The sequence below is a fragment of the Lissotriton helveticus genome, chromosome 3_1, assembly GCF_964261635.1.
Source record: "Lissotriton helveticus chromosome 3_1, aLisHel1.1, whole genome shotgun sequence".
NCBI lineage: Eukaryota > Metazoa > Chordata > Amphibia > Caudata > Salamandridae > Lissotriton > Lissotriton helveticus.
This window is the reverse complement of record NC_136061.1, coordinates 1,467,656,889-1,467,675,922: the sequence shown is the minus strand read 5'-3', so window position 1 is coordinate 1,467,675,922 and position 19,034 is coordinate 1,467,656,889. Positions and strand designations below refer to the sequence as shown.

Below are 19,034 nucleotides of genomic sequence, written 5' to 3'. Positions count from 1 at the left end.
CAGCGCGCTCGCAGCGCGATGCAGCAAGTGAAGGGCGCCTGCCTTTGGTCTCCAGCAGCAGAGAAGCAGCAGGGAGTCCAAACGTCGGTAGGCTACACCTTATACTAGCAACCCGCTCCACCGAAGGAGCCGCGATGTTTTAGCACCTCCAGGCGCGGAAGTCGGCGTGGGTGGGCGGGGAGGAACCACCGGGAATTTTGGGGCTTGTCATCCCCCGCTCTGCGGCCGCTTGATGGAACTGGCTGCGGCAGAGGGGAACAACAGTCCAGGTCCCAGCGTGCTCGCAGCGTGATGCAGCAAGTGAAGGGCTCCTGCCCTTGGTCTCCAGCAGCAGAGAAGCACCAGGGAGTCCAAACGTCGGTAGGCTACACCTTATACTAGCAACCCCTGTAGAGAAAGTCAACAGTCAACAGCTTCTTCGGGCTCACAGGAGCGTATGGGCTTTTATGCATTAGCCTATGCAAAGAGTTGGTAGACTAATAGGTTCTGTCATGCTGTAAAAGAGTCAAACGGGTTGGAACCCCTTAGGAAGGAAGTCGTCCAAACGTAGCTTCTTTCTGATGTTTGTGTCAGTGAGGGCGGGGAGGGGGACATGTCAAGGACAGTCACCAAGAGAGCGGATGGGAAGGTCAAAGGGCAACGCTTACACATCACAGAGTATCGTTGCTCATGAGGAGTGATGTGAAGTATGGAGGTATAGCACAGATGGTGGTCTAGGCAAAGAGTTGGAGCAGGTAAAGTCATACAGGGGTGAAGCAGGTGAACTCTATGCACTTTAGATATTAATTGAGGGGCTTCCAGATGGTCAGGCGTTTTTGGGTAGCCATGCTAGGTCCCATAGCGGATGGCACGCCACAGCCATGTCCATGTGGAACCAGTGTTTGTCGCTTTTCCGAACTACCCACTCCGAAATATAGTGCAAATGGGCAGCCCAGTAGTATTCTAGTAGGGTAGCGCATGCTAAACCTCCTCTTCCTGTGGGAGCATTAACAGGGAATTAGGTATACGGGGTCAATTGTCGTTCCAGATGGGTGTAAATACTAGTCTTGTTCCAGATAAAAGTACGCAATTCACATGCAAACGTAAGATCACGTCTTGGAAGATTGGCATAGGTAGCTTTTGAAAGGGATAATGGTAGTATGTTTATTTCAACAACGTTAACACGCCCGAGCCAGAATACATGCAGAGGAGTCCGTCTCTGGAGATCAGTGAGGACTGCGCGGCATAGGGGCAGCCACTTAGCATGCAATCAGGTCGAGACTTTGGGTGTGATATTAAGGCCCAAGTATTTTATCGAGTCAGGGGGACCACTAAAGGGGGCCCAGCGCCTTAGAAGGTCTTGGGCAGGTTTGGTTAAGTTAAGTACTGACGATTTGGTCATATTTATCTGGAAGGTTGATGATTCCTCATACCCTCGGAGACAGTCCACTACCCTAGGAAGGGAGGCTTCAGGCTGGGTAAGCATGAAGAGAAGGTCATCTGTGAATAGGCTAATTTTGTGCTGCAGCCTCCCAAAGGGGACACCTTTGAAAGCGTTGCAGATCTTTATAGCTAGGGGTTCCACTGCCGGTGCAAACCGCAGGGGGAACAGAGGGCACCCCTGCTGCGTTCCTCTTCTTATAATGATGAGTCTGTCAGCTGCCCATTAACCCTGGCTCTGGCTTCTGGAGCCATGTAGGAGGCCATTATCTTCGAGATCATTCCTGGGCCTAAGCCGATCTTTTCAAGGACCGCGCATAGGAAGGACCCATTTGACCCTGTCAAACACCTTCTCTGCATCTAAGGAAAGAAGGCATGTGGGAAGGTTATGGCAATTTGCTTTTTCCGTTAGATGTGCTATTCAGCGGACGTTCTCCGCTCTCTGCCTGTGGCAGATGAAGCCAACCTGGTCTAGCTCAATAAGGCCTGGGAGATAGGTTTCCAGCCATTGCACCAGTATTTTAGTGAACAGCTTTGCATCTGTATTGAACAAGGCAATGGGGCAGTAGGAAGAGCAGGAGGCTGGGTCCTTGCCAGCTTTGTGAATGAGGGAGATTTCGGCAGAGGCCATCGAGGGTGTGAGTCCCGACACATGAGAAAAGGAGTTAAACAAGCGGATCAGGTGGTCTTGCAAGACAGGCATTAATAGCCAATAAAAGGCAACGGGAAGGTCATGCAGGCCAAGTGTCTTACCCTGGGGAAGGGCACCCACCGCTTTTATCACTTCCTCAGTGGTGATCGGCTCGTCAAGAAGGGTGGTGTGGCAGGGGGGCAACGGCTCCCATACACAAGAGTCCAAATAAGACGTGATTAGCTCAGGATCGGGTTCTTTCCGCAAGTAGAGCTTTTGAAAGAATTCATAAAAACTCTGACGCGTGTCTTCCTCATCTGTCAACCAGCCTTCATCGTCTGACCTCAGCTTAGCAATATACAGCTGACAGAGCCAACGGGCCAGGAGCCTACCCACCTCATAGTAGCGCTGCTTTAATGTCAAAAATGCCCATTCCGCCCCCCCTGTTCTATGTGCACAGAGTTGTCCCCTCAGCACTGCCAGTTGCCATTTGGTGTGTGGAGAGGAGTTTGTTGTGTCCTGCTGTTCTAGTTGTTTGACTTTGGTGGTGAGGTTGGACTCAACTAGCCTGGCTTCTCTCCTCCGCGCATTTGATGATGGATGTGATTGTACCCTGGATGGTGGCTGTAATGCCATCCCAAAGAGTGTGTGGTGAGAGGTCGAGGAGATTATTGAGTGAAAAGTAATCAGCTATGCTTTTCCAGATTTCAGCAACATCAACGGGGTCCTGTAAGATGTGTGGTGGCAGACTTCTGGGCGGCAGGGCCTTGGTCAGGTGGCCGATACCCTCCCAAATCAGTTCTACGTGCGCCTTAGTATAAGATGGAGATGGCATATATGTTGGCAGTGCAAACACAGTGGAGGAGGGAGTGTGTGGCAAAGATGTGGTCTATGCAGGAAGAGCAGGAGGCTGGGTCCTTGCCAGCTTTGTGAATGAGGGAGATTTCGGCAGAGGCCATCGAGGGTGTGAGTCAAGACACATGAGAAAAGGAGTTAAACAAGCGGATCAGGTGGTCTTGCAAGACAGGCATTAATAGCCAATAAAAGGCAACGGGAAGGTCATGCAGGCCAAGTGTCTTACCCTGGGGAAGGGCACCCACCGCTTTTATCACTTCCTCAGTGGTGATCGGCTCGTCAAGAAGGGTGGTGTGGCAGGGGGGCAACGGCTCCCATACACAAGAGTCCAAATAAGACGTGATTAGCTCAGGATCGGGTTCTTTCCGCAAGTAGAGCTTTTGAAAGAATTCATAAAAACTCTGACGCGTGTCTTCCTCATCTGTCAACCAGCCTTCATCGTCTGACCTCAGCTTAGCAATATACAGCTGACAGAGCCAACGGGCCAGGAGCCTACCCACCTCATAGTAGCGCTGCTTTAATGTCAAAAGTGCCCATTCCGCCCCCCCTGTTCTATGTGCACAGAGTTGTCCCCTCAGCACTGCCAGTTGCCATTTGGTGTGTGGAGAGGAGTTTGTTGTGTCCTGCTGTTCTAGTTGTTTGACTTTGGTGGTGAGGTTGGACTCAACTAGCCTGGCTTCTCTCCTCCGCGCATTTGATGATGGATGTGATTGTACCCTGGATGGTGGCTGTAATGCCATCCCAAAGAGTGTGTGGTGAGAGGTCGAGGAGATTATTGAGTGAAAAGTAATCAGCTATGCTTTTCCAGATTTCAGCAACATCAACGGGGTCCTGTAAGATGTGTGGTGGCAGACTTCTGGGCGGCAGGGCCTTGGTCAGGTGGCCGATACCCTCCCAAATCAGTTCTACGTGCGCCTTAGTATAAGATGGAGATGGCATATATGTTGGCAGTGCAAACACAGTGGAGGAGGGAGTGTGTGGCAAAGATGTGGTCTATGCAGGAGTAAGAAGAGTGAACATAGGAGAAAAAAGAGTTATCCCTCGTTTCAGGTGTTTGCAGCACCAAACATCGACCATGCCCAGATTACTCAAGTCACGCTTAAGCTGTTGTGTCATGGCCCCGGTGTTTTGGAATGTAGCAAGAGTGGGATCCCACAGCAGATGAAAATCTCCTCCCACCAGAAAGTCTCAATCCACCCCCTCCAATTACTCTTTCTAGATTCGTCTGAAGTAAATGTTCTGTGAGGTGGTAGGGGCATAGAGAATACATAGGGTAAGTTCCTGCTGACCCTTAAGGAGATTGAGCATCAAATATAATCAGTCTCTGTCTCGCACTACACTAGTGACGGATGAATAAAAATCCGCCTTGCACAAAATGCCCACTCCCAGTGTGTTCAATGTCATGTATGCCCAGAAATGCTTTGCGTAGCGTGGGTGAGCTATGCAGTGACAGTTTGTTTGCAGCAGGTGAGTCTCCTGCAGAAGGAGTACATCAGGGTTGTTATATTATAAGTATCGCCAAACGGGTTAACATTTGTTGGGAGAATTTAGACCCCAAACATTCAGGGATATCAATTTAATGTCTCCCAATATTCGTGTGAATACCCAAGGATGGTGTCAAGGGTGTCCATAAACTTCATGTGGTGCCCATTCCCCCTGTTCCTGTCTGTGATTATAGTGTGTAATGGTGATCCCCACCCATGAGCGAGATTGACTTGTGAAAACAGAGAGGAAAGAAGAGAGAAAAAAGGCAGAGAACAATCAAAATGAACAATGGCCCAACCGGGCCCAATGGGGGCCTCCAAATCCTGTGCTGGCCAACACAAAATGCACCAGGCCTGCTAAAAGGGTAATCCTCCAGGAGTGATGGTCGTCTAGGGTGGCTGTTTGGGAGCAGTCTGGACACATCATGATTTGCTGGATTGTGGTCCACCTACAGGCCTCGGGCCCACCGCTGCCACCATGCAGTCAGAGAGTCACAGGGCAGGATGCTACAAGGGGCTTTTGCCAGCTGCAGTTCACAGGGAGCTGGTGGTGGACCGCATTGGTGATGGAGCCCCTCCAAGGTTTCGGAGATGATGATTAATGTCTTTTGCTTTCCTGGGAAGTTTCCTACGCTTGGCATTTGTCGGGGCAATGCGGCCGGACCTTGGTCTAAACTGGTCACAGGTTTTTCTCAGCTGGGTCCCTGGATTGTGGGTCAGCATCTTCAGGGAGACCCACCAGGTGCTTGGCTTCCGAAAGAGATCTGAGCAATGCACGTCTGCCTTCCCACTGGAACAAATGGGCGAATGTGTGGCCCCATCGATAGCGAATCCCCTGTTCCTGAAGCTTGACGTAACCGGCTTGAATTCTTGTGGCTTCCATAATGTGATGGGGGACAGGTCTAGGAATAGTTGCATTGTGTGGGCAGGAAACATCAATACTGCTTTACCTCAGGCAGTCAAGAGGATTGCCTCCTTATCTGAGAAGAAATGGACACGGGTCAGGATATCCGGGATTGCGTCTTTACAACCCAGGCCCACACCAACCTGGTGTGCTCTGTCAAGAGTTGGAGGAGAAGTGTCCTCATCCCCCCTGATCTTGTGGAGAAGATCGGCTTTGCAAGATAGGATGTTGTTGCCTTCTGCTCCTTTGGGGACTCGCCGTATGCATACGTTTTTTGCGGCGACTTCTATTTTCCAAGTCTTCCTGCTTAGATTGGATCTCTATGTTCTGTTGGTCTAGGGCTGTCACCTGCCTCCATAGCATTCTTTGGTCTTCGGAGGGAGCGTCGATCGTGTGTTCCAGGTCATCCACTTTCTCTCATATGTCTGTGACCTCTTTACAAATGTCTTTAAGGCAGGATTTCAACTCTTCCTTCCATCTCCAAGGGTTGGATCAGGTGCGTTCCGCAGCAAGTGGTGGCAAGCGAGACAGGCGGGGTCAAGGGCTGCAGATGTGCCGTCCCACCGGCCTCAGCCGCCGCCACCCCAGGTCCAGAGGCCCGTGTTGCTGCTCACTCCCAGGGCAGGCAGCGGCCAGGGGGTATCGATCACCACTCAGTCCCCCGCAGTTGCCTGGCCTTAAGGTGCTCGCCATGGGCTCCCAGCCTGATTCAGTCGTCCCAAGCTGCAGGGGCTTATGCCGCCCAATGCTGCCCGGAGGAGACAGCCAATACGGCACAGAGGGAGGGAAATGGCACCCTCGCAGGTATGCCCCGCCGCTCCGCAGCCACTCTGGTTCTTCCTTCAGTGGGCCCTGGGGCTCTAGAACACCAGCCCTGGGTCCCGCTGCAGTGCTGGTCTCGGCTCCACCGGTCAGACCTCAGGAGGGACGTAGTCAATGCCTGTACTCACTGAAGTGACACACGGGTGCCCTGAAGGGATCGGCAGGCATCCTCCCCGAGCCCTCACCCGGGCACGTAGCTTGGTCGCCTTGTTAAAATGGCACTCAGGGCACTACAGGTGGGCACCAGGCCTCTGTTACCCACTACTTCTTGCATCATTTGGCACCACACGAGCGCCTGCAGATCGCCCTAGTGGATGGCGATGGATGGGCCCCGGGCCACCGGAGAGTGAGAAGGATACATCCTACTCCATTCTCCTCCAGTCCCCTATGTGCCCCTCATTGCCCTCATGACGGTGAAAGAACTCTACACTCCCCCTACACTCACCCGGCTCTTTCCACCTCTGCTCTGCAGCATGATATCCACTCGATATTTACAGATTTGAATTTTACATCCATGTGTTTCTGATTTACGTGTTCACATTCAAATTCTTTAACTTTGCAGAGATCCAATGAACAACATACATTCGTGGTCTGATAAATGGATTTGAAACCCCTTGACTAGTCCCCTGGCTCACAGACAGAGGTTTGAAAGTTTCAAATATGTCATGTAAACATAGCTTTTTAGCAAGCATAACTTAGACATTGACCTCTAAGGGTCAAGTCTCCAAACATGACATTTCCCCACAGTATCTTATTTTGATAGATATTTAACACAAACAATGCTGCTTACATATATAAAGATGTTAATTACCATTCTATTTTGTCTGCGTCACAGTTGCAATAGTGCCTCAGGTCCCAACAGTTTTCCTCCAGCCCACACGCACACTGTTGAATTCCTGGAAGTGATCCACCCCAGTAAGTTTGTTTTTCACCAGTCCGGCTGACCCACCATGTAAACGGAGTCCCACCTGGAGGAGAATATTATGACATTACAGAAAATCAAGTTCTCAATTCCAAAATATGCATTAGAGGAAGTGAAGCACATAATTTCATTAGCAGTCTATACAATGTATCAGAAACACAAAGAATACTGTGCGATATACCCCCAGCACAAACTATAACGCTGAAATTGTCACTTGGTAAGCTATATGCCTATGAACTAGTTTTTATACTCACCTGCTCTAGGACAGAAGTTCGTAAATATACACAGCACGTCACCAATTTGGAGTCTATTGATTGTGTTTGACTAAACGTCTATGAATGGGAACTCAGATCTATGCACTAGTTCAGGCAGGCCCCTTCCACCAGTGTTCACTTTGATAGTTGTTTCCATACTTTGATTTTTTCACAGAAGGTCACTGACTGAGCAGTAGCTACGATATTAGCAACTTTCGCTTTCAATAAACTTTATTCAGCTTTCAAAGTAAAACCATAAAAGTCATACAGACAGCGATAAAACAACTTTCAGGTTACAGATTGACAAATATGATAAGTCCCTGGTAATCTAAACACATGATAAAAATACATGATTTGCAATTCAGGAAATTAATCACAGTTTGCCCTGAGTCTAACGGCGACCAGTAAAAAGTTAAGAGTGTACAAAACAGTATCACTAGAGAGGAGTTGTAAAACACTAAAAGCTGGTCTCACCCTCCTCAAGCCCAGTTTTTTAAGAATGGAAATAATAAATAACTTTCTAGGAACAGCATAAAAAGTACAAAACATTAAAAAGTGCATCATGTCCTGAGGCGATTCACAGTCGCGGCCGCAGGGTATGAGGCACTGACCTCTGTGGGAGGTAATGAAAGAGGTCGAGCCGAAACCTTGTCAATAGAAAACAATCATAAATGCTTTTAAGCCCTAAGAGATATGGCTCGGTAGTTGGCACAGTTTTCAGCATAATGTACTTATGCACACTGGGCTTACATAGCTCTTTCCCCCCTCTTTCACAACAACGTGTTCTTAAAAAACATTCTTTGGCCCAAATAAGGTCCCTCTTACATATACACTCAGGGTTCGTAAATAGTTCTACTCTGCCTAGCCTGGCGAAACCGACTCTTATATACTGGAGCCATCCGATACGTGAGACATGATCAAGAGAAAGACAATCCGTAGGACGTCTTTGCTAAGTATGTTCTCTTGCTTAGCCCAGATCTTAACCCCTTGCATGCGGCGCAAATTTTCGCACTGTGCGGGCATTTTAATTAGTGGGCGGGATTCAGATGGCCAGGGGCCGTCCTCCACACACGCCCACCGTGACGCGTGGCGGCTCCCGGCCGTCACGAGCATGCAAGAAGTTAAGCCACAAAGCAAGGGGACGGAGGGCCAATTCATCTGAGAGGAAGGACATCCGCAATTCTTCATGGATGACATAAGATAGGATGCATTGCGGAACAGAAAGGTCCCTTTGCAAGAAAGAGTTTTCAGCACTTTGCACAGCCCCTATCTCAATGTGACCCCATATCTCACTCCAATAACTAGCCTTTGAGATACATTTGGCTTGTTAATTCTTTAAGAGAGTCCCTATTGGCTTCCCTCTCACTCTGCTGGCAAAATTAAAAACAGCTGCAGAAGCTTTCACTAGATCCCCTTTCTTTCGAGTAAGCAGGGTGCAGAAGCTCAAGGAATCGTCAAACACTACTTCCAAGTAGGAGAAAACATTGGTCTTGGGTACTGACGAGCAACCGAGTTTAAAGGTGGGCGGCTTGGCCTTACGAGGTCCCACCTGCATGATGTAAGATTTGGAATGGTTAACCAAAAGGTCCAGGTCCTCCATGAATGAGGCAAAAGAGTTCAGGAGAAGTTGTAGGCCCCTAGCTTTCCTCGCCAGGAAGACTGCATCGTCCGCATATAAGAGGACCTGCAGGCTACACTCGCCTTCCTGGGCACAGTCAGCTTTTGATGCCAAAAGGGCATTCCCTAGGGAGTTTATATATAAATTAAAGAGGAAGGGTGCTAAGATACACCCCGGATGCACCCCCCTCTTAATGTAAAAACGTCGGGATACTTTCAGGTCCTTTGAATAATGGACAGCTGCCCTGGAGTCTCGGTGAAGATCCCTAAGGAAAAAAATAATATTACTGTCAATGACAATGGATGACATCAACTGCCACAGCTTTGACCTGTTAATACAATCGAATACTGAGGACAGGTCCATGAAGGCTAGGAGTATGGGGCGGGAGCGAGCCACGGTATACTTATACAGAGCCAAGTTTAGATTTAAACACTGTTCCACAGTGGAACCACCTGGGCGGAAGCCGTATTTGATCTTGGCTAGAAAGTTGCTTTAGTCAGCCCAGGCTACAAGTCTATCAAGAATCATGCGACCCACCACCTTCAACACAGAGTCTAGGAGGGAAATGGGCCTGTAAAAAGAGGTGCTGTCCCGATCTCCCTTTTTAAACACAGATACTATAGTCGATAAAGCCCAAGAATATGGGCGGCCAACCTGAACTGTAGCATTGATACCAGCTGTGAGTACAGGCGCCAGGGTTTCTACGTGGGCAATGTAGAGGTCTAGTGAGATCCTGTCTGACCCGGGGCCTTACTTTTAGAGAGCCCCAATATACCTGCTCTCACCACTTGGATGTTGAAGACGAGCTCCGCCTTGCCTTCCACCCTTTCTTGCCCCTCAGTTAGCATAGTGTCCGACTGAAAGATACCCTCAAAATAGAGCACCGAATCATTCTATGTGATCTGGGCATCCAATAAGTTAACGTTATCTTCGGATAAAGGTGGGCTATCAATAATGCCCTAGAACTTAGAGCTATTAGGTGGACTTCAAGTTGCTAGCGCAGCCTTGTATGCTCTACGTAGGCTTTTGACCGCCACCAGATCTCGGAGCTTAACACTTAAGGCCTGTCTCAGGTTCCTGGAAGCCTGGGGGCACACAGAGTCAAACCCTCTTGGGCGTAGTAGCTCACGGCCCCCACCCAAGGCCCGTAGTAACCTCTTTATAACAGTGGACATAGTTTCAAATACACCCAAGATGTCTGAAGCGCTTGCCTCGCCATCAACACAGGTAGCAAACTCCCTGCAACACTGCATTGAGAGGGACTCCTGGAATAGATCTGGGGCAATACACCCCCATTTTATTCTCCTCCCATTTGCACCACTGTGAGAGGGTCACCCGCCCCCCGCCCACCTTGGTGTGTCCATGTACTCTGGACCATTCTGTTGCAACCAAAATGGGGTTGTGGTCACTACATTCACTCACCTGGACAGAAAAATCAGTGACCAAGGAAAAGAAAGGGGTGGATACAAAAGTAAAATCTATGATGGTCTCACACTCTCTCCCAATATAGGTGGCAGTGATATCTGTTGTCCCCAGGGTCAGCTTGTTCATGATTGATATTAAATCAAATTTGAGCAGGACGTAATTAAGCTCAGTACCCTGTGGAGTATGTCCCATGTGCAAGCCTGCTTGTTGTGCACAACCCATAGCTTCCACTCCTCCTTGCCTGATATCCCCACACAAATGAATGTTAAAATCCCCTGTTAGGAAGATGTAATGACAACTCTGACCTTCCAAAATGCCACCCCGTAGTACAGACCCCAGCTGCATTATGTTACCTTCGTCCTGGTGTGTAACTCTTGCATTATAAAAATGTATCAAAAGGAGCTTGCTCTTGCCACTAGACAGAAACATCACATGTAAATTAGGAGCACATAAAGTGAGGTAACGGAAATGCAGAGGACAGCTAGCGAAATATGGGTAAGAAGCCCCACCTTCGCTCTCCCTGAAATAGAAGGGATAGCTGGACCGAAGAGGGTTTTATACCCATCCAGGTGATAATTGTTCTCTATAGCCCAATTTTCCTGGAAGCATATCACATCGAAGCTTTTCACAAGAGCCAACCATTCAGAATTCTCAATCTTACTTGCCAGCCCCGCAAAGTTCCAAGAAAGGAACTTGCACCCTCCATTCATTCTGGATACCTGTTCTGGGGGCGGGATATTTCCCTATGATACAGATACCATGGGGTCCGAGGAACTCCCACTGCATCAATCGCAATCTTCCAATGAGCTCGGAGGAGTAACACTATTTGCTGTGCTTACCCCTGTAATCCCCTCAGTACGACCCCTATGGCCCCCCTCAGGAAGCCGCTCACGCTGAAGCCCTAATTGGTGATCTCTGGGTCTATAAAAAAATCTCAGCGGGAGTGCCAAGAATGCTGAACTCCAACACCTATAATCAGAACACTCAACCATACTTAAAATTAGATTTACAATAGCTGAATTGTTAAAATGACCAAGAATACAACCACCCTGCAAAGATTTCTTGGTGCTACCAACTCACTGTGTCTGGTGCACCATAAGAATTTGGTTTTCCACCCTAAGCCCAGGAGCAATGTTGGAATTAAGCCAGTGCACCACCTTATTCTTCAGCTGGAAAAGTCTTCCTTAGTCCCAGGATCGAGGCGCTGTACATTAGCTAACACCACAACAAGCAGGGTAGACTCAGGTGGGAGATGGACAGAGACCAGTCTAGGAGAGTGGTAGTTAATGTTCCCAGAGTGCATGAAATCAAGCCCTTCCCACCTATCATCAGAACAGTACAGTCTGCCTACTTTAACACTCTGACGTTGGCGGGATTGAGAAGAGGGTGGGTTCAGGGTATTTGTCCACCTACAAATGTTTGGACGGTCATGGGGGTCAATCCGGGTCATGGTTGGTGCGATTGTGTCTGCTGCCATGAGACTGGGCTGCTGTGTGGTGGTAGACACAACTCTAAGTCCAGCCCTTGTGACACTACCACGGGATTGGAGATAGTGATCAAGATAGTGGGCTTTGAGAGAGGAAGACTTGTAATGAGAGGGGCACAGTCCCTTTGCAAAGAGGTTGTCAATACAGAGAGGTTCTTTTCCAGTGCAGAGAGTCGATGTAGGATGGGGTCCAATTTAGTGTCAAGTGTTGACAGCAGGGCTGCTTGAAGCATGTCTAACGAGATTGTGTCCAAGTTGGGCACTATTGGGTGTGCTGCTGAGGTTGGCTGAAGACCAGTTTTCTTACTGCGTTTGCAAAGCACCCCCCCTCCGAAGGGTGCATCCTCTTGGCACCTCCTGAGCTCAAACCATTGCCAGGAAGCTTACCCAGACCTGACCCAGAGGCTGGCAAGTGGGAACCACACCGGGTAATGACCAATGGTGAGAGGGGAACAGTACCCCTGCCTGATCTGATGTCTGCTCTGCCAGGTTTACCAGAGGGGGCTGTAACTGAATCTTGGGGCCATCAGGTACATATAAAAATGGCCAGAGTCTATTGCTTTCATATACAACAAATGTCAATCAACGTCACATTTCAAAATTATACAGTTAAGAGTCCATAAGTGCAGTGCATATTTTATTTAAGCACATCATGGGATACTGGGGATCAATCTCTAAACGATGAGGTACGAAGAAATCAACACTCAAAACAAATCAAATCAATTGCTTCATTAGATTAAAGAGAGATTAAAGAATACAAATTAAGGAAAGCAAATGTGTACTTTCAGTCAGAAAGTCATTTACATTTATGGTATATCAACGCGCTCAAAAGTGAACAGGAAAATGGATTAGTTAGAGGGGATGGGTGTGATGGGATAAAGGTGGGGACCGGGTAAAGGTGTTGTGACTTGCAGACAATCACAGTGAAATTCAATATAGCCTTTACAGTCTGGGTTAGATCGGTGGTTCCGTATAGGTCTTAGGCACAGGATCTGTATTTATCCATTAATTGTTCCTATGCCCAGATAAAATGCCATGGGCTAAATGTCTACGTTTCGACCCCTGTGGTTAGGGTTGTTGAGAACCTCATGGTGGGGTCTTCCTCAGGACACGAAAGAAGCAGGAGCGCTTTACATGCGGCCAGATCAATGGCCGTACCGATAGGACCTTCCTTGGTTCCTATGTGGTTGAAGATGGCTGGGACGGAATAGCTTTCCAGAAGGTTATTCAATATAGTTCGGAGCAAGACGGTCACCACGGTGCAGAATAGATACTACCGGGTCGGTGAATTTAGCCACGCACTTCCATGACCAGCGTGGGACAGATGATGACTCCGAACTATATTGAATAACCTTCTGGAAAGCTATTCCGTCCCAGCCATCTTCAACCACATAGGAACCAAGGAAGGTCCTATCGGTACGGCCATTGATCTGGCCGCATGTAAAGCGCTCCTGCTTCTTTCGTGTCCTGAGGAAGACCCCACCATGAGGTTCTCAACAACCCTAACCACAGGGGTCGAAACGTAGACATTTAGCCCATGGCATTTTATCTGGGCATAGGAACAATTAATGGATAAATACAGATCCTGTGCCTAAGACCTATACGGAACCACCGATCTAACCCAGACTGTAAAGGCTATATTGAATTTCACTGTGATTGTCTGCAAGTCACAACGCCTTTACCCGGTCCCCACCTTTATCCCATCACACCCATCCCCTCTAACTAATCCATTTTCCTGTTCACTTTTGAGCGCGTTGATATACCATAAATGTAAATGACTTTCTGACTGAAAGTACTCATTTGCTTTCCTTAATTTGTATTCTTTAATCTCTCTTTAATCTAATGAAGCAATTGATTTGATTTGTTTTGAGTGTTGATTTCTTCGTACCTCATCGTTTAGAGATTGATCCCCAGTATCCCATGATGTGCTTAAATAAAATATGCACTGCACTTATAGACTCTTAACTGTATAATTTTGAAATGTGACGTTGATTGACATTTGTTGTATATGAAAGCAATAGACTCTGGCCATTTTTATATGTACCTGATTGACTGACCCCGGTCAGAGAGTTCTTAGGGTTTACCCCGTTATAACTCATGAATCTTGGGGCCAGCATGTAAGGTGACCAGGGAAATCAATAGGGGGGGATGGGAAGGTGAGTTAGATAAACGTCTAACTACCAGTTCAATCTCCTTGTTCAGGACCCCAGGATCGCGCTGCAAAAAAGCGTCCATGGTGCTGCCCGTGTACGAGGGCTCTTTATTTGTAGGTCCAGCCACCCCCCTACCTTTACCCATTACTATTAAGCTTGGTCCCTGTATGAATAAGTGTTCTTAATGAGGGCGGTGAAGTTGTAAAAGTCAGCTCGGTTCACAAAGGGACAAACAAACTTCCAGACTGGATTGACACACATTCCTTGGGGTTCCGGCTCCCTTATCTCTTAAGTTGTTAGTACACCAATTTTACAGCCAGCAAATAGATCATACGGGTATATGAGGATGGAAGTAAGGGAAGTTGTCTCCCTACCTGGTCCTCTGCGGCTGGCATAGGAAGTTGAACTGGAGCTGGTGCAGGAGCAGGAGGGTAGATGTGCCTGCTAGGCAGAGAGCTAGGGTCTGAAGAGGATGAATAAGGGAGACCAAGAGAATAGGCCGAGCCCAGTCTCCTCCAGTCTCGGACAGGTGCACAACAGCACGTGTCCCGCACTGCAGGAGCCCTACAGACTACTTGTGTGCCTGCAGGCGCGTCCCCCCAGTGTGTTGGCGGAGTGGTGTTGTAGTGTAGTTCCTAATTTTCCAATAGGCTCTGCGCATTGGAATAATATCTTCAATAGTATAGACCTAGAGCAGAGGTTAACTAGGTCTTCTACCGACGATATTAGACTTAAAGGTTTGTGTTTGCCAGCTAGCTCAGAGTTCACTAGAAACTTTCTCGAATAGACAAGGAGGATTTTAACCTCCCTGGATAGACAAGAAGGGATTTAGTTTCTGACAACCATAGAACATGACAACTTTGCTCTCCCCTAATCAAGAGTGTATCTCTAGAGTCATGTGAAAACAATAGACAACTTATTTTACTCAGTCAGTACGTGCATTCTTAGTTTCACCAGTTTGTAGAGAAATAAGAGATGGGCGTGGTTCAATAAAAGATGTTATTTATTGATCAGTCTCTTTTCTCATACAAGAGAAATGAATCGCTATTATTGCAATACTTGTAGTTAAGTAAAGTGCATACAGTAGAGACAGAATTATAAAATAATACTGTAAAAGCATTGATATGGTTTCTGAGCCATATGATACTTTAAAATGGATAAAATAGATACATACATATATACATTTGACTAATCGTACTCAACTGGTGCTTCTAACCACGCCTACCCCAATGTACCTGACCTAAGCCTAATACGTGGGCGGGAGTAGATAAGTAGCAGTTTAAGTTAAGTTTGTTTTGCCAAGGGACTGATTCGAGAATTCTCTGCAAGGGGTTATTCAGTTCTGTACCTGAGATCTAGAATGATGGAGGGCTGGTATCTCTTATCCCAGGTCTTGATATTCCAGCTGCCTGCGAGGGCTGCATGGAAGCGCCGGAGCTGGATTTCTCGGCAGGGGAAAGACAGCGTCTCGTTCTCAGCGCGTCAGGAAGGCGGGGCAGCGTCTGTGGGCTTCGCTCTCTGCTGGGCTCCTCAGCACGTCTCGCTGCTCCGATCTCGTCACCACCGCATGTGTTTGCTTAAGGCAATGTCGGTAATATTTATACCTGAAAGGTGCCGAGATTGACGTAAGGATGGACATATATACGTCAATAAGGATGTCATATGAACGGGCTCGTTCGCACATTCTTTTGCTGAAGTTCTCGGTGAAATCAAAACAATGGTTATGGGAATTTCCCAGGTCGCTGTAGGTTTGATTTGTTTTGAGAACTCCGTATGCCTTATCAGGGGCTGGAGGAATATCGCTTGTCTAATTAGATGGCATGCGTTATGACCTAATCAGATAACGCGCTTCTGTGCCGTGGTGTGGCTTAATCAGATAACGGTTCTTGCACCGTTGGATGGCTGCTAGTTAATTATTAACCAAACCAGGGCCAGGAATAGGGGAATCGATACAGTACCTATAGGAATACATCACACCCACTCCACGTAGACTATGTCCATATTTACAAATCTAGGCATAGTGAAACCAGTAGCGTTTGTGTATACCGTACCACCCCAAAATACAATCATATGTACTATCACGTGTACTATATGCACAAGCAGTCTAATAATGCTAAACATATAATGCATATTTTTAAATTCAGCATGAATAAATGCGAAAACCACACATGAAATGGCTCTTAATACAGAAAAAAGAATGCAAGACCATTTCATCACAATCATAAAGTTATGTATAATAGTGCTAGAGGATAGCGAATGTCTCGTGACTACCTAAAATAGAAATTTAGTTCTCTAAGAATAATGTCTACTTTAAGCAGAAGATAAGTGTCCCAAAAATCGTAATTATTTTGGAATTGGGGAAAAAGTTCTTGCAGTCTGAAAAAAATGATGAGAACATTTTTCATATCGCTTTTCTTTAAAAAGTTGAAGGCCAAATTCAGGATGTGAGGAACTCCAAGTGCTAGTTTGCTCAAAGTTATTCCTGCTGCTCTGGTGAAAACATCATATCATTTAGACTGTTGAAAAAACTGTCAACAGCTTCTTGCGTAAGTTCCACTAATTCGGAAAAAGTTGTTACCATGCATTCATGAGCCTGAGCATGATTGCCTCCATTGATGTTTTGATCAGCATAGCTGACTGAAGGTCGTACCTGATTGATGCTGCTTTCATCTTGTACTTCACTACCCCTCAATCGTAGTGGTGAAGACTCCACGAATGCCGTCATCAGGATTGGTAGCCGCTGGGGACAGCATAATGCATGAGCCGTTACCGGACCCAACAAGGTATCTGCGTCCATTGGCACATCCGATTGTAGTGCCAGACAGGTGTCCAACACGCATTTTTCGCCGCATAGCAAGCACCTTAATACAGGCATAACACAACTTTGCCACATTGGTCTAAATGAAAGAAACCAGGTCATGTTCAGGTCTCTAAGCCGGGATAGTCCAAGGATTTTAGTTACCCGGTCACGGTAGCCAATGGCTAGGATCATTTCTTCCCTTGTCGCAGGTGTTTTGTCTGTGACATGGTTTGCCATAGCGAAATAACAGGATCAAAAATAGAATACCCGCTACTAGTCCTAAAAGGAGAGGAAGTCCGCCAAAAATGGAATGGACAAAGTCTGGAAAAATACCCAGGATGGCTTTGAATGGAGTTAAAGCACCCAAAAACACTGCTTTAAATACACTGGAGATACCAGTGGTATCAGAAATATTTAAGATTTCGTTCAGTATTTCTGCGAAATGTATGGGGGAATTAGTTGATAATAATGAATGAATCTCTTCTGTTGTCCTTGCAACTTGGAGATCATACGTTTCTTTTGATGACGTGAGCCTTGTCGGCGTCTGTAGGAGCACAGTCTTCATTCTGCTTAAAGTATCTATTTGAATAGAAGCAATTTTCAAATCGGGCCATAACCTTGCCTCCCTGTCTGGAGAATCGCTGGGGAACAATACATGTTCACAGCACATGACCTTCCTAGTCACAGTTATGAGATAAGGTTTTCCGGGCAGCAAACTACAACATCTGCGATCTACTATTAGAATGTAACTCCCGTTCGAGAGTCTCCTAAAGAATGGTTCTATTCGTGTTGCAGGTGTGCCTAGCTGGTAACATGAAAGGTTATTTGAAGTCCCTTCACAGGCTCCGTGCAAACTAATACCCTGACACAGAAGTGTACCACTTAGTGATCTTGCACAATTATCGCCACTCAGAAACACTTTCTGGCCTTTATTACTTACACATTCGTGTGTATAGGGCAAGTTCCATATTGACTTAATGTATCCTTTACCCAACCTTTCATACTGGCCTGCCTGTATATATTTTTGGCAGAATTGAAACTGGAAAGTAGTTATCGGAATATTTATTATCCCATGTATTATCCATTCAATGACAGGTCGTTCTGACATTGTCAATGGTAATCTCTCAAGTTTTTCAATGCTCAGAATTGTATAGTCAGCACCCTTCTGTGCCAAACTGATTTGTTTATCAGTGAGGTTAAAGATATTAAATAATGACGTTGTGTTGATTAAACGCCAGGGCACATAGCCAGAACGCAGATTTTGTAACGTCCAGCCAAGCTGTACAATAGAACGCAATTGGGACTGACCATGTTGTAACATCAGTAAGTCTTGCGATATTATATCGATTGCTGAAGACACAATGCTGTCCAGAGAATATATTCTGGAGGACAGAGTCATTAACCCATTGTCCACCACAGAAAGTGATTTTTCCAAATTAATACGGTCAATTTCCCGTATTTTTTCTGCTGTCTCAATTTGAGTTACTTTCCAAACTTCGTTATAAGCTGCATATATAGAGGCCGCTATGAAACATTTTTGACGCTGTTTGCGTGGTCCCAATATGAAATCACGCAAGTCAGCACCTTCTGTAAGTAAAGTTAGGTGTTGCTTAATTTCAACCAGTGTGGACGTTTGTAGCCATTGAAGGCAGAGCTTGCCCACGCTGTAGGTGGTTACTATCCCTGGATGTTGTCTTTGGGAATATCTAGGGTCTGGCCTAGTCAATGTGAACCCCTGTATTTTGTTCAGGAATCTGTCTTGACAGTTATTTGTATCTGTGGGCCAGATCAACCATTTTTTCCATTCAGGATCTGTTCTGTTTTGGTTTAAAATATGGTTTACGTCTATCTCAACATCTTTAGAGCTATTACTGTTCACTGTTGGCTTTGGAATAGACGGTTTGTTCAAATCTTTGATTTTGGCTAAGCCAAGACAGGTAGTTTGTTGAATAGTGTCGTTCAAAAATATTATTTGTTCTGGGATCATGCAGGCTCTAAACAATGATTCTATACCTTGTACTTGCCAATCTCTTGTATCCCAAACAGTTTTTGCTTCAATATTATTGTTCCAGAAATCAAACCCAAATGTATTCATTTGTTCAAAGAATGAATCGGAATATATCAATTTTGTGTTTGTAAGCATGGTCTTCATACCTGTCTTATTTGACAATTTGAAATAAAATGTTTCTGCATTACTTATGTTAAACCCTGAAAAGTATAAATATTTATCATAAAATGTTTTCGAGCTATCTTTTGGAGGA

General features: G+C 46.5%; 1 protein-coding gene across 1 annotated transcript in view; it reads right to left on the bottom strand.

The window, feature by feature from the left end:
* LOC144824267 (contactin-associated protein-like 5) overlaps positions 1-19,034 on the bottom strand; it is a 1,441,011-nt gene that overhangs the window by 264,286 nt on the left and 1,157,691 nt on the right. Inside the window, exon 15 of the mRNA XM_078683402.1 lies at positions 6,927-7,083. Coding sequence (XP_078539528.1) covers positions 6,927-7,083 — 157 coding nt within the window. The remainder of the gene's footprint in view (positions 1-6,926; positions 7,084-19,034) is intronic.